This window comes from Rhipicephalus microplus, chromosome 8, assembly GCF_043290135.1.
Source record: "Rhipicephalus microplus isolate Deutch F79 chromosome 8, USDA_Rmic, whole genome shotgun sequence".
In the NCBI taxonomy this organism is placed as follows: Eukaryota; Metazoa; Arthropoda; class Arachnida; order Ixodida; family Ixodidae; genus Rhipicephalus; species Rhipicephalus microplus.
This window is the reverse complement of record NC_134707.1, coordinates 53,655,192-53,669,358: the sequence shown is the minus strand read 5'-3', so window position 1 is coordinate 53,669,358 and position 14,167 is coordinate 53,655,192. Positions and strand designations below refer to the sequence as shown.

At 48.7% G+C, this 14,167-nt stretch overlaps 2 protein-coding genes across 9 annotated transcripts in view; one reads left to right on the top strand and one right to left on the bottom strand.

Moving 5' to 3' along the window:
• LOC119187166 (uncharacterized) overlaps window positions 1-14,167 on the top strand; it is a 395,971-nt gene that overhangs the window by 5,122 nt on the left and 376,682 nt on the right. The window lies entirely within an intron of this gene.
• Window positions 1,150-13,776, bottom strand: LOC142769040 (uncharacterized). Of its 2 annotated transcripts, XM_075871851.1 has the most exons (4): window positions 8,155-13,776; window positions 3,471-7,686; window positions 2,925-3,403; window positions 1,150-1,818 (listed from the first exon to the last, which is right to left on the bottom strand). In XM_075871851.1, exons 2-3 carry the CDS (start codon window positions 3,686-3,688, stop codon window positions 3,340-3,342), a joined length of 282 nt encoding a protein of 93 aa, XP_075727966.1. In that variant the 5' UTR covers window positions 3,689-7,686; window positions 8,155-13,776; the 3' UTR covers window positions 1,150-1,818; window positions 2,925-3,339. The 2 variants fall into 2 exon arrangements, with proteins under 2 accessions (XP_075727966.1, XP_075727964.1); XM_075871849.1 differs by having other exon boundaries at window positions 2,925-7,686.

Sequence of the window (14,167 nt, the reverse complement as noted above, 5' to 3'; positions counted from 1 at the left end):
TCGCCATCTTGTTCGCCGAGCACGGTGCATCGTATTTAATTTAATAAATAAGTTACCCGTAACATTATTATGAAGTACTGAATTTCCTGAACCTATTTCTTTGTTTCTCGAGTTGGAATAGTCCCACAACAGTTCACTTCCTCGTTGATAATTCAGTTTTCATCTTAATAACCTTTTCTTTAATTGATAGGGCTTTAAGTGACGAAACTGGATACATGTATGATACGTTCTAAAGACAGTAGGTGTTCGCGGTCTCCTTCCTTCTTCCTTCTTGCGTCTGTGTTTGAAACGCCCCGTGTTTTCAAAACGAATACGTACCAACTGACTTGACTTGTGGGGTTTAACGTCCCAAAACAACCATTTGATTATGAGAGACGCCTTAGTGGAGGGCTCCGAAAGTTTTGACCACCTGGGGTTCTTTAACGTGCACCCAAATCTGAGTACACGGGCCTACAACATTTCCGCCTCCATCGGAAATGCAGCCGCCACAGCCGGGATTTGATCCCGTGACGTGCGGGTCAGCAGCCGTGTACCTTAGCCACTATAGACCACCGTGGCGGGGCCTTACCAACTGGCTAAGCTCTGTTATTCTAAACTTCCTTTTGATGCATGAGACCTCCGTACCGGGAGACTGCGGATAAGTTTCAATTATCCGGGGTTCTTTATCGTGTGCCAAATATGGTTGGTGAAGTATATAGCGCTAACTTCCGCAATTCTCGCGGCAGTTACACAAGCAAGAGAATGGGGATATGAGATAAAATCAAGGAAAGAAAACAAACAATGCAACCAATCACGCTTCATTCTAAAGCAAATATTAACACTACAGATAGTGTTTAAAACTTTTGAAACATGTTTAGGTAGTGTATTTTTCGAATGAGGCATGACATATGTATGCAAGCTGTGCTGATATATCGGCGAAAACTTTGCTGTCCCCACAGTGCGCTGAATTCGAGATATTTTCACGCATATTTTAAGACGTGCCGGATCGCGTCCGACGCTATAGGGTGTCGATTTTTCGTAATTGCGGTTGAACGCTGTGCGCACATAGACATATTCGTAACCAATCGCGTCAGTAGACTCAATTTGCAACGAGAAGCAATATGAGCAAGCGCATCAGTGTAACAAGAGATTTCGAAGCGTTAGCGACGATTTCACTGTTGTAAAATAATTTGTTTATTTCTCAGTCAATATATATAAAAACACACGAGCGCTTTGATAGAAACACTAGCTCATGTATACATGTTTCCTGCCTATACACATGTTTAGGTCGCCAGTGCATGCGACAACGTCATGGATGCCTGGGTTCTGAATGTTTCAAGCGGCTGGTTCAGACGTGTTTGTCACGAGGGACCGTATGAACTGAGCTCTTCATTGCGAAATTTTCTGGAAGAGATGACCACTGGCACTCATTGTAATGGTCGTTGAATTCGCTTCAAAGATTTGCGCTTGGCAGGCCTTTGGCTGTAAGTCCGATGACGTGCAATTGATGGTCGAAACATTTCGCAACGCTACGTGCGCCAGTTACAGTATATGAAAGCGGGTGGCTTCCAGTTCTTGAGCTTTTCTATTTATATAAACTTGTAGTCTTGTCGCCCTGACGAGGGCGGAGGGAGGGCCTTGAACTATGGGTGCAGAGGCGGGATGTCTAGCGGCCTATGCGGTCAAGGTTCTTGTGACGTCTTGATGTCACATACTGATGCAATTGCAACCTCGTCGAAGTCACGCGCGGGACGTTTCTTGCGTTGTGTCAATGTTTTCTAGGCGTACGCGAACATCAAACGAACGCTGCTAATACTTCAGCTTGTGACAGGGCCTGGCCTGGGAAGATAAAAATAAACAATTAGCGATAACAGACAAATAAAAAATGCGCGTAGAGCCAAGAAACTCGTATGAAAAGTGTAAAGAGAATCTTCTGCGTATACAAGCGAAATAGGCGTGTGCAGGCGCAGGAATTCACAGTGCATCTTGCACAGCAATGATTAAAAACAGAGCTACCTAAAATAGGCGCGAACGAACACATTGTTAGTGAGCAGGCAGTATAAACGTTAGTTAACGTCATGATTGAACGTTCTAGCGGAGGCAAAACGTTCAAAAATATCCCGTGACGCACTTGCAGCAAAACAACCTGAACTTCGCTCACTTCGTCTTTGCGGCGCGCGCGCGCACACACACACACACGCGCGTGCGCACACACACGCGCACACGCACACACACACACACGCACACACACACAGGCTGCTCGTGTGACCACCACTTCGTCTTCGGAAAATTGAGACAGCGAGACATTACCTACACAAAACGAGCACTGATGCCCTGTGCGTGAGCATCGAGAAGGAAGACCGATTTACTAACGATGTTCACACATGACGCCGAGCTACAAGGACTAAATGGACTTCCCGATGTGGACTAGGCGCAGTCGGCGTGAAATTGTAGATCCTAGCTCTGGCAGCACTGATAATGGAAAATTAGTGAGAACCACGACACGCCTCGGCGTATGCCACTGGCTACAAACTGGCAGTGACCAAGCATCGGCACCGACGAAGTAAAGAAACTTCTTTAACTTTGCCAATCAGTGTAAATATCACCACTTGCAGTGCCGGCGCACCAAATTGCGCATTAGGCAATGTTTTTGTGGGTTTTCGTGCCAGAACCATGATACGATAAGAAGGCGCGTCGCAGTGGAGGTCCCAGGCTTAATTTTTATACCACCTCAGTTTCATTAAAAAGCATATAATTGCGGACGCATTAGCGTTATTCAGCTTGACTCCTTCGAAACGCGGCCATGCCTTGGAAATCGAACCGCCGACTTTGTAACTGAACGGGATAGGCGGTAAGCGGCGCCTAAAGGTGCGAGTGATTAAAGCGATAAGACTGGATAGAAGATGTGCTCTGTGAACGTAAAGCAGTAAAAAGTAGATACTGACCTGTATCGGCCTTCGATGATAATGAGCACAAAAGCTCGACGTGTCTCACCTTGCTTGTGCGTCTGCAAGGTGTAGTCTACCCTTTGCTCCGGTGGGTCGAAATACCAAAAGGGTTACGTCATATTACTTGATATCTACCATCTGGTGGGAGGCGATGGGCCGCCGACACGATGTCGACCCGCTAAGTAAGCAGCGTCCAGGTCCGCGTGAGGGCCCAAAAGCAGTTCCACCCTTTCCCCTCGCAGGACGACTTGCAAGGCTGTTGTGAGGGCTCGCAGTTCCTCGTTCGTCTTAGCGTACACAGCCGCGAATTGGTGGCCGTGCCAGAGGACAAAAAACATCACTCCACCTTCCCGATGGTCGGGATCGGCGTAGTTGTTTATCAAGCAGGCGTAGTACGTTCCGCGCTCGTGCCTCACGCGGATCGTGGTGTGGCGTTGAGGAATGGTTTGTAGGGCGTTCGGCAAGTCCCGTACAACCTGGTGGAAGTCGAACAGCAACATGTTGGCCTCGAAGCGAATGAGGAGCCACGGGCAAATAATGTACCTCGAGATGAGCCAGCAGTAGAGCTTGGCGATACGCAGCAGGCACTCGATCACGTCGGGAGTCGCTTCCAGAGCTTTGCGTATTTTGTGGACGACAGTGAACTGATGCACTCTTCTGAGCCGCGGAAGCCAATCCACGCGCTCGCAGTCCAGGCTTCGCAGTTCGCGCGTTCGAACTCGCTCCAAGTGTGCGAACAGCTCGTCCAGGAGATTAGACATAGTGGTAGAAGGCGGGGGTGGCCCAAGAAATTAATCCTGATAGTGAGTTTCACTCACTTAGCTATAAACGCCAAGCAAAAAGTGCGAAGCCAGACTACAAATGGTAGCTGCAGGGAATGGGATGGTGGACGACGCACGCCAGTAAACGTGCTGAACTCATGCATGGTGTTGACTCACCTACGGCGGTCGTGGCGTCGAGCAAAATGGGCCGAGTTGCCAGCGATGACTGCACAAGAACTGAAGCATGAGCGAGTTGGTGGTCGTTCATCTTGGTTGATACAGCACACACGAGAGCTGACTCGCAAATGTGAGACAGCACACGTCTGTTTGTTTTTATCTGTCGTCGTCTCGTGTGCGCTGCATCAACCAAGATACCAGTAATAGCTATATTTTTCATCGAAAATATATAAATTTGTTCTGGAACGTTACAGTGCAGGTGATAATCCCATTGGAAAGTCTAGAAGACATCTGATATACATATTAGCAAGCGCATAGGGAGCACCATACGCCACACATGGCAAACGTAGTTGAACACAACTCAAAACGTTCTAGATGTCCCATTCAAAATAGATAAAAATTACAAAGAAAACAGCGAATTGCCGAAGTGAATGGGGAAGAGTGTGCGAAGTAATAGGATCGTAAATTCGGTGTTATCGTAAACTCTCCGTCACATTGACCACTCTCACATGTAAACGAGTGGAAATGGGTTTACAGCAATGTACAATGTTTATCGGTCATAACTGGCGTGTGCGTGTGAGGGGGCGTTGTGTTTAGTTGTGAATTTTGTCTTCCCTTTGTTATTACTGCTGTGTGGTATCGGGTCTTGCCTGAAGTTCGTAGTGACGAGGCGTGGGCACGTTCTCTTGGTGGCTGTGAATTGTTTTCATTCATGCAGAGTGCATCGTAGAGCATATTGAGACGTTATCTACTGTCAGTTCAAGCGCACGAATAAACAGAAAGGAAGAGAGGACAAGCGCTTGCATACATATCCAACCATGCATACCCAACTAGCCCAACTTTCCATTCTGTTACGTTATCTACTGCCCAAGCCAGTGGTTGTCCGTAATCATAATCATCAGAACTTTCATTGTCAACGACATCGTTTTGAAGTATAGTGGGTACTTGTGCTGTGCCGTGATGGCAGAAAGAAAACTTGTGGTCTGGACTGCCTTTCGTGTTCATATCGTCATCGGCGACTACGGCACCGGTGAACGCCGGATCATCTTGTCCGAAACCCGAAAATCGAGAAAGAAGCCAATCAAGTAAATGATGAGAATTACCGAGTCTGAGTGGCGATCGAACCCAGATTATCTGCGTGGCAAACAGGTGTTCTACCACACAGCCACGCATCTGCTGGGAAATTCAGTTCAAAGAACTTGTTTGGATATGCAGTTAAAAACACACGTGTCCTGTACACAGGCTTCGCAATACAACATGTATTATTGCAGTATTATTGCGTGGTACAAGCGTGCATTGCCATCGGTCATGAGAACATGTGATTACCATAACGAATTCGTAGTTTGGAGCCGGCAACACGTTACGAAAGGCACATAGCTAACTGCGTGTATATTGACTTAAGAGCACGTAATGGGCGCATAGCAAGTTCGAAAACCTTTCACGAGCATAATTACTCGTGGTTTAAAACATGCTACACTCTACACAAAATGCGGCCATGTACGAAATCTTCCCAGTTGTGAGCTGCTTTCAACTTTTTTGAAAGCAATGTGGGAATATACAATTTAAACTTCTCGAATAACAACATACAATGAAATGTAGCAGAATATTGCTGACGCATTCAACTTCAAAGGCGAATTTAAGGATCCCCCATTTTTTAAACCTGAAACTGCTCGCTGGCGAAAGTCATCTTTTCCCTTTTCAATTGATGTATTCAACCCTCACTTGAAGTCGTCTTGTGCGCTGCATCCTTGATTTGCCTGCCATTGACGAAGCGGTGAAATTGTGTGATTACTTTTTCTAGCGACGTCACACTGCAAATTTAGGTAATATGCGACATAACCACGAGCTGTTTCCTTTTTCATCAGCCATGTAGATGCCGACTATCAGTCTTCGACTTTCACGAGGCATCTCAAGCTTTCAGGTTTCCAAATACAGCGTGATGTGAATTGGAACCATGCTGGGCAAAGTTTTAGTAAAACCAAGCATAACACATATTTTGCTGGTGATAGCTAGGCTTAAAAGAGCTAATTTTCAATGCCAATTCAGGTGGTAAAGCTTAGGGTAAGATAATACTAAACAAACTTCAAGGTTTTCAACGCTGTAAACTCAAGTTTTAATATATACCAAAAGTTTGATAAGCGGGTGACTTGTATCAGCGATTCAAAACAAAAGAGTACACAAAAATTGTATTTTTCTTTATTGCTTGTTGAGTGGAGCGAGGGCGTCAGCATATCGTGACGCAATGGTCTGTCATCGTAAAATAGTCTCTGACGTTCCCGCATTTTAGTCGCCAATCTGTACGGCCATGTCATAAATAGGCGCATTTAAAATCAGTTTGTCAGCTTCATCATAAAATACTCTCTGCTTGACGAAGTTCAGATAAGAAAAGATCAACACCACAATCTGTCGATAAACATGGCTTTGATGGCTCGTGCAATTTTCCTGGATGCCTGAAGCTTTCGCGACCTTTTTGCCGTTTTGTTAGCGTGCATTCCTTGAATCATGGACACAGACCACACCGGCCATATGGTATAAGAAAGTCGGTGTAGTTTTGTTATAATGCGTATCGACTTGAATAGGTGGATTTTGAGCTCGCCAGGTCAAGATGTCCAGAGGATATTGTGAGATGCTACCCCGGTACATGACACATCTAGATGTATTTACTCGGGACATGCGGTGTCGAGGAACATCACGGGTGGCATAGCGTTCATGCGTGGTGCCAGTGGCCTTCTGAAGCGGAACATTCCGAAGCTCAAGCCGTAAGAAAGTGTGCGTGTGCCACCTCTCGTTTAGTCCTTGGAATTTCCGCTGGATGGCGGTCCTTCTATATGGGGAATATATGATGAAAAGATGCGAGATGGTGGTACTCGGAGGGTTGAATAGATGGAGGAACGGACACACAAACAGATGCATGGATGGACGCAGGGGTGGATGCATGGACGATCGCAGAGATGAACGCACGAACAGACGCACGCACGGACGGGCGGATGGGCGCATGGACGGTCACACAGACGGACGCATGGACGGACGAAAGCAAGAACGAATGGACGGACGAATGCTTCGCCCCACTCTCCATCATTCACTCCGTGGATATGCTGCCATTTTTTTTTATCCGCTAGGCTATGTATTCTGGCACGGCAGTCAGACTGGAAAACTCGGCTGAACGGTGCCTATTGCACAAGTGAACGCAACAGTAAAACAACAGTTGCATTGAGTACGCCAACACAACAGTACGCCAAAGTTGAATTTTTTTATTTCATGTTCAGTGAATAAAAAGGTATCAGCGCACCTTACGCATCTGTCAATGATAATATTGTTGCGGACGTCAACCTGCAAGACCATGTCATAAGGGGGAGCGTTTAAAAACTTCAAGCTGCTGATCATGAGTGGGATTCTTCACAAGGGCAGGTAGGAATCTTCTTAAAACACTCCGTGTTCGTCATATTAAAAAAAAGATGATTATCACCGCAGTCTCTTGATAGATAGGGATGTCTTTGATGGCTCTGGAAATTTTCTAAGATGCCTCACTCGTCATTATGCTGAGGCTTTCCACAGCTAAATGTGACACAGACCACTCGAGCCACGTAGTATATGCCATTGTGGATTCTTATATCTTGCCATAAGCGTCTGTAAGTCGAAGCATCCAGTGGCTGTTGTGACATGCTGTCCTGGCGCATCAAAGATCTAGATGTGTTTAGTGGTAGCAGGCAGTCTCGTAGAAGTCACGTGGGAAGCCTAGCGTTTGCGCCGTGACAGTGCCTTCCTTGAAAAGATGACGAGCTCGAACCAGCGTACTTGGTCTTGCACTCACGAGACTCCGCCTAGTGTCACAAAATGAAAACAGCAGGACAGTAAGGGCCAACAGGGTGATTCACAAAGCAACAAGGAATGAAATACAACGTGAAGGCATGCAAGAGCTGCAATTAATAAAACATGGGAACGAGCGAGAGTGAAAACGCTCTCTTAGTGCATGGGCGTAGTACTTCAGGAGATTACGAGATTAGTAGGCATCAAATCGGTATAGTATCTCATATAGGTATCCTAAGTAATGCAAATTAGCTCCGAGCAGACGCGCAAGGAGGCGGAAGGGTTAAGAAATGCAGCATCTGAGTAACGCTCCTTTTGTTTCAAGAGGTTGGAAGTATTCGCATACGAAGGCTTGGGTTAGTCTAAATGAAGTAATTCGATAGGATATCAGAAGAGCGACACCACGGGAGAAACAGACGGAAGCGGACATGTTCCTAGCCCTTCTACTACCGTAATCAGCAAATAAGATTCACGTGCTTTACCTGGCTTCGTTGACTTGGGTCGTTCGCCGACCCGGGTCGGCATTAGGAAAAAACCACGCTGGTCCATATCTAATCGATGTCAAGTTGGGCGGTCCGAGTCTAGGCAACCTGCACGAAACGCAACACTTAAATTTGCGTGGGGCCCACGTAGCAGTTCCACGCTTTCGCCGCGCAGTACGATATGCAAGCAGTTCAGGAGGGTCTGCTTTTGGTCGTCGGTTCCGGCATACACAGCCGCGAAGCGCTGGCCGCGCCAAAAGACCACCAAGACAACTTCCCAGTTTGTTGCGTTTCGACCCGTATAGTTGCTGATGAAGCAGCCATGATAAATTCCGTGGTGTCGCCTCAGACCGACTGTGACGGGCCGACCATTGATTGGCCATACTCGGGCTATGTTGTGCAGAACTATACGACAGTCGGCGTAGATCGCGGAAGCCCCGAGGCGAAACAGGACCCACGGGCCAAACTTGTGCCTAGACATGAGCCAGCAGTAGAGCCAGCCCACACGCTCAACCAACACATTGACGCTGGAAGACTCTTCGAGGACACTGTATATTTCTTGAATGGCGGCATCCGGCTGCAGGGTTCTGATCTGTGAAAACGCACCAAAGTCTTGAGCCTGGGCAAGGCTTCGAAGATCCTGCACTGTGAGCTGCTGGATGCGGAGAAGTAGCTCGTCCAGGGCATCGACGGCCATAGTTGTAGAAGGTTTATGAGTGCACTGAGAGCTGATTTCGCTTGCTTGAATGCCTGGTGGTAGTGCGATGTTTTATAAGACCCTGCGGATGCTGGCGAAGGCAAGTGAACGGCACTTTAATGTGTGGCTGTAAATTTGTCGCTCCCATCGGCTAGGTTAGCACGCGGGAAGTGGCACTCGCGTCGCGTCTGCAAGTTGTCTTAAGTGATGGATGAGTGATCAGAGATGACGGGAATAAATATAACGATATCTACGTCACTGTCCCGGTCAGCTTGCTATATTGCAATTCCGCGAGGTTCCCACAATACAGATCAGCAAGCGCTGAATAATAGCCACGTTAGCGTTCGAGATCAAGATTAAGCACGTTTATTGCAATACATTGGGTCCTTAATGCACGGCCTACACATTTGACTTGCGAATGCTTTTTGCGACATTAAACGGACACTCACCAGGTTTGAGTGTGGCTGACAAGCGCAATGCGCAGACGAGGCGTTCATGATCACGCCTGCCGGAAAGGCAGAGTTTGCAACACTACGCGCCGCGGAAATGGGTCAAATTTCAAGATGAATCGCGCTCCCCCTTCCTGCCCTTCCTTCAATGGCCCTACGTCCACCGCAATGCAGTGACGTTGGTCCTCTACGTAGACGACTATGCTTTGACGTTGCCAACAATGGCACGTGACATGGCGAAAATATTAAACACAACATGCGTAGCTTCTGTACTTGTTGTTTGAAGATATTAATAAATCTCTAGATAAACAATGAGATGCATTCCCTTAATCCCCCTTAATCCCTTAAAATGGGGAGTAAACAGCTGTGTCATGGCACGATGAATTGTACGCAAATGTCTCGTATGGTTGACCGAGCTCCCAGTCAGAGCGGTCTGAGGGCACGTACTTTGAAAGCATGTCGGTAAGGGTTCGGTTCAGACGCTCCGTGAGGCCATTTGTTTGCGGATGGTATGACGTAGTGAGCTTGTGGCGCGTTGCACATGAGCGTAGGATGTCTGCTATGACTGTCATTAGAAATGTGCGGCCTCGGTCCGTGAGCAGCTGGCGTGGAGCACCATGTTGCAAGATCACGTCGTGTAGAGGAAAATCAGGGACGTCTGTGGCGCAACTTGTTGGAAGGGGCGTGTGTTGGCGTAGCGTGTGGCGTAGTCAGTGGCCACCGCTATCTACCTTTCGCCAACAGAAGACAAGTGAAAAGGGTTAAGTAAGTGCAGGAAGACGCTAAAGAAAGGTTCATAAAGAATGTCGAGTGGTTGAAGGCTCCTAGCCGGAAGCGTCAATGGTGTTTTGCGGCGCTGAAATTCCTCATACGCCGCGACGTATCTTCTGACGGAGCCTGTGAGACCAGGCCAATAGAAGCGACGGCGAATCCGGTCGTATGTGCGAGACACGCCGGGGTGACCGGCTGTAGGAACGTCGTGAAGTTCACGGAGTACAGCCGAGTGGAGGTGTTTGGGTATAGCAAGCAGCAGAGATGTATCATCTGGATGGAAGTTATGCCGGTATAATGTACCATTCTGGAGTACGAACGCACGATGGGATTGGTTCGATGGAGAAGAGTTGAGGCGCTCGATGATAGCCTGTAAGGCTGCATCACGGCGTTGCTCGTCGGCTATGTGGGTCATTTGGGAAATGGAGCACATGCAGGTGTCGCTGTCAGTTACACCGGCTGGTTCGCCAACTGGATAGTGAGAAAGGCAATCAGCGTCCTGATACAGGCGTACAGACTTGTATGTCACAGCAAAGGTATATTCTTGCAGTCCCAGAGCCCAGCGACCAAGTCGACCTGTGGGATCTCTCAAGGATGAAAGCCAGCAGAGCACGTGGTGGTCCGTGATGATGGAGAAGTGTGTGCCATATAAATATGGACGAAATTTTGAGACCGCCCAGACAAGAGCAAGTCATTCTCGCTCCATGATTGAACAGTTGCGCTCTGCAGGTGTAAGGAGGCGGCGATAACGATAAGGAGGCGGCGATAACAAGCATAGGCGATAACTTGGTCGTGTCCCTGTTGGCGTTGGGCGAGAACGGCTCGGATACTGGGACCACTAGCATCTTTCCGACCTTAGTTTGGGCAGATGGGCCAAAGTGGGCCAGGATAGGAGGCGTCGTCAAAAGTGTGATATGAGGTGAGAGAATGCTGCAGCTTGAGTGGACTCCAACGAAAATGGGACGCCTTTCTTCAGAAGATTGGCAAGTGGTTGGGCGATTGCTGCAAAGTCTTTCACGAACCGCATGACATAGGAACAGAGTCCCACAAAGCTCCGGACATCTTTGGCGGATCGGGGTGCTGGGAAACTCACGAAGGCACGAATTTTCTCAGGGTCCGGACGCACACCAGACGCATCGACAAGGTGGCCCAACACTGTAATCTGTCCGCGGCCGAAGTGACACTTCTAGGAGTTCAACTGGAGGACAGCATTACAGACCTCGAGAATGGCCGACAGACGCTCTAAGTGGGTCTCAAATGTAGGTGAAAATACGAGGACGTCGTCTAAATAACACAGGCATGACGACCATTTGAACCCGTGTAGCAGAGAATCCGTCAACCGTTTGAACATGACTGGTGCGTTGCATAGACCTTAGGTCATAACCTTGAATTGGTACAGACCATCGGAAGTGATGAAGGCGGTCTTTTCTTGGTCTTTCTCGTCCACGGCAATTTGTCAATAACCAGAGCGAAGGTCAATGGATGGAAAGTAGCGTCTACCATGGAGAGCATCATCAATAAGGGGCAAAGGTTACACGTCCTTTTTCGTAATTCGATTTAGATGTCGGTAATCGAGGAAGAAACGCCATGTGTTGTCCTTCTTTTTAACCAGGACGACGGGTGAAGCTAATGGGCTTGATGAGGGTTCAATAATGCATTTAGTTAGCATCGTGTTCACTTCGGCTTGAATAACTTGTCGCTCTTATGCGGACACGCCATATGGTCGTCGGTGAATGAGAGCAGCACCACCTGCCTTGATGCGGTGCTGAACAAGAGAAGTTTGGCCGAGTGGTCGATGGTCAAGGTCAAAGATGTCGCGTTGGGAAGCTAAAAGGCGGATGAGGGTGGCTGATTGCGCTGGGGGGAGCTAAGGAGCAATAATAGGACGTATTTACGGGTAGAGGCGTGTGTCATCAGGTGGGCGACAAGGAAGATCAGTGCATATGTCGGTTGCGAAAGTGGTGACGTGGTCATTGGCTAAGGACCGCAACGTGGCGATTAAGTTGCCTTCAGGGAGGACTCGCTTCGTGAAGCCATAATTTATGACGGGTAGATGTATCCGGTTGGCGGCTATAGTTATGACGCAGTGAAGGATGGTGACGTCACGGTCCAGTTGGACGTCAGGAATCGGTGTGACAACGTAATCCCCATCCAATACGGGTGAGGTCGTGGTGAATTCGGCGAATGTGAGGGCTTTATGTGGTAAGCGGAGGAAATCTGTGGCACACAGGTTACATTGAAGTTCAGGTTGAATATCCGACTGAAGAGGAAGGTCTAAGCAAAGAGTACAAGCGGAACAGTCTATCAGAGCGGAATGGGTCGACAAGAAGTCTATCCCTAAGTTGAGGTCGTGAGGACAGTTATGAAGCACCGTGAATAGGATAGGAACTTAGTGGTCGGCAATACTTATGCGAGCCGCACACATTTCAAGGACAGGAACCGTTCCGCCATCCGCGACACGTACAGCTGCTGTGGCAGGAGACGTTAGTACTTTTCTTAAGCGGCGACAAAGATCAACACTGATTATGGACACGTGAGCGCCAGTATCGACAGTGCTGTCAGAGAAATACCGTCCACGTGCACATCGATAAGGTTCTTGATCGCAGGAAGCGTCAATGGAGCGTTTGGTTCAGACAGAGATGATGCAGCACTACCTCCCAGGAGCTGCACGGTCTAGTTTTCCGTAGGGTACGGTGGAAAGTTGGGCGGCGAGAGATGACGGCGTGGCTAGGGCGACGGGGAACGACGGCGTTGAGGGGACGGAGAACAAGCAGGAAGACGGCTGTTAGGTGTGTCGAAAGCAGGATCCGTACGACTGTGCGAATATTGGTGGAGATCTTTGTATGGACGATATGGTGCGAAAGACAGGTTGCTATGTGGCGGCGTCCAAGAGGCACGGCAGTAGCGGGAGATATGCCCAACGTGGTGGCACCGGAAGCAGATCGGTTTGTCATCGGGAGTCCGCCATTCCATGGGGTTGCGAGATCGTGGAGGAACGAATCGGTCACGTCGAGATGCATTGATGGGCATTGGTCTGGAGGAGGTGCGAGAGACGGGACAGCAACAGGGAACCCAAGGTTGGCGAATCCTTGTCGTACGACCACCTGAATACCAGAGACCGCGGGGGTTGTTGGTATCTTAGCATGTTCGAAAGGAGGGAGCTGAAGCGGCACTGTACTTGCTGCTTCAAGTTCCCGTCGAACAATACGCGTGACACTGCTCAAAAGGCGGTGTGGCGGTGGAATCGGAGCAGGTGGATGTAGCCGCCGTAATTGGCGAACGAGAAAAAAAGAGGACGCACCCGACGACTTCTTGCTGTTTCGAAACGGTGGCATCCCTGAATGATACGGCCGATAGTCGAGACGTTGGTGTAGATCAGCAAATTGAAAACGTCGTCTGCGATTCCCTTTAAAACGTGACCAACATTGTCCTCTTCAGACATCACCTCGTCGACTTTCCGACAAAGAGCGAGAACTTCTTGTATGTAGGATGCATACGATTCCGTTGGCAACTGGACATGGGTGGCCAGCTCCTGTCGTGCAGCTGCGTGGTGACTGGTCGGGTCCCCAAAGTTGTCACGTAACTTCTCCTTTAACGTGTTCCAGCTGGTGAGTTCAGACTCATTTGTTTCGTACCAGAGACGTGGGGTTCCGTCCAAGTAGAAAAGAACATTAGCGAGCATCATGGTTGCGTCCCAGCGGTGAGTTTGATTGACTCGCTCATGCAGGCGAAGCCAGTAGTCGACATCGAGGCCAGGTTGCGCAAAGAATGTCCCGGGATCACGGAGTGTGGGGACCGCGACAAAGGTCGTCGCAGGCGTTGCAGACGGAGAAGGCGACGGGTTGTCACTGAAAGCCATGGCGGGAAGTTGGAGGATGCGGCCACAGCGGAGCTGCGTAGTGAGGACGGGGAACGTTCCACCTCCACCAAATATGTTACGTGAGTAACGAGTCAATATATGGCAAATATATTTAGAGAATATATTTGCAAGAGCGGTTGCAGCGCTGGCCAGTCTGGCTCCGAGCTCGAGCAGCAAGTGACCTTCATCCTCTTCGTCGGACACTCACGCACATTGACAATATGCATTGCGGCAGCC

Bases quoted from the DNA above. Each gene is read 5' to 3' on its own strand.
- LOC142769040 (XM_075871849.1), bottom strand. From the start codon at position 3,688: ATGTCTAATCTCCTGGACGAGCTGTTCGCACACTTGGAGCGAGTTCGA.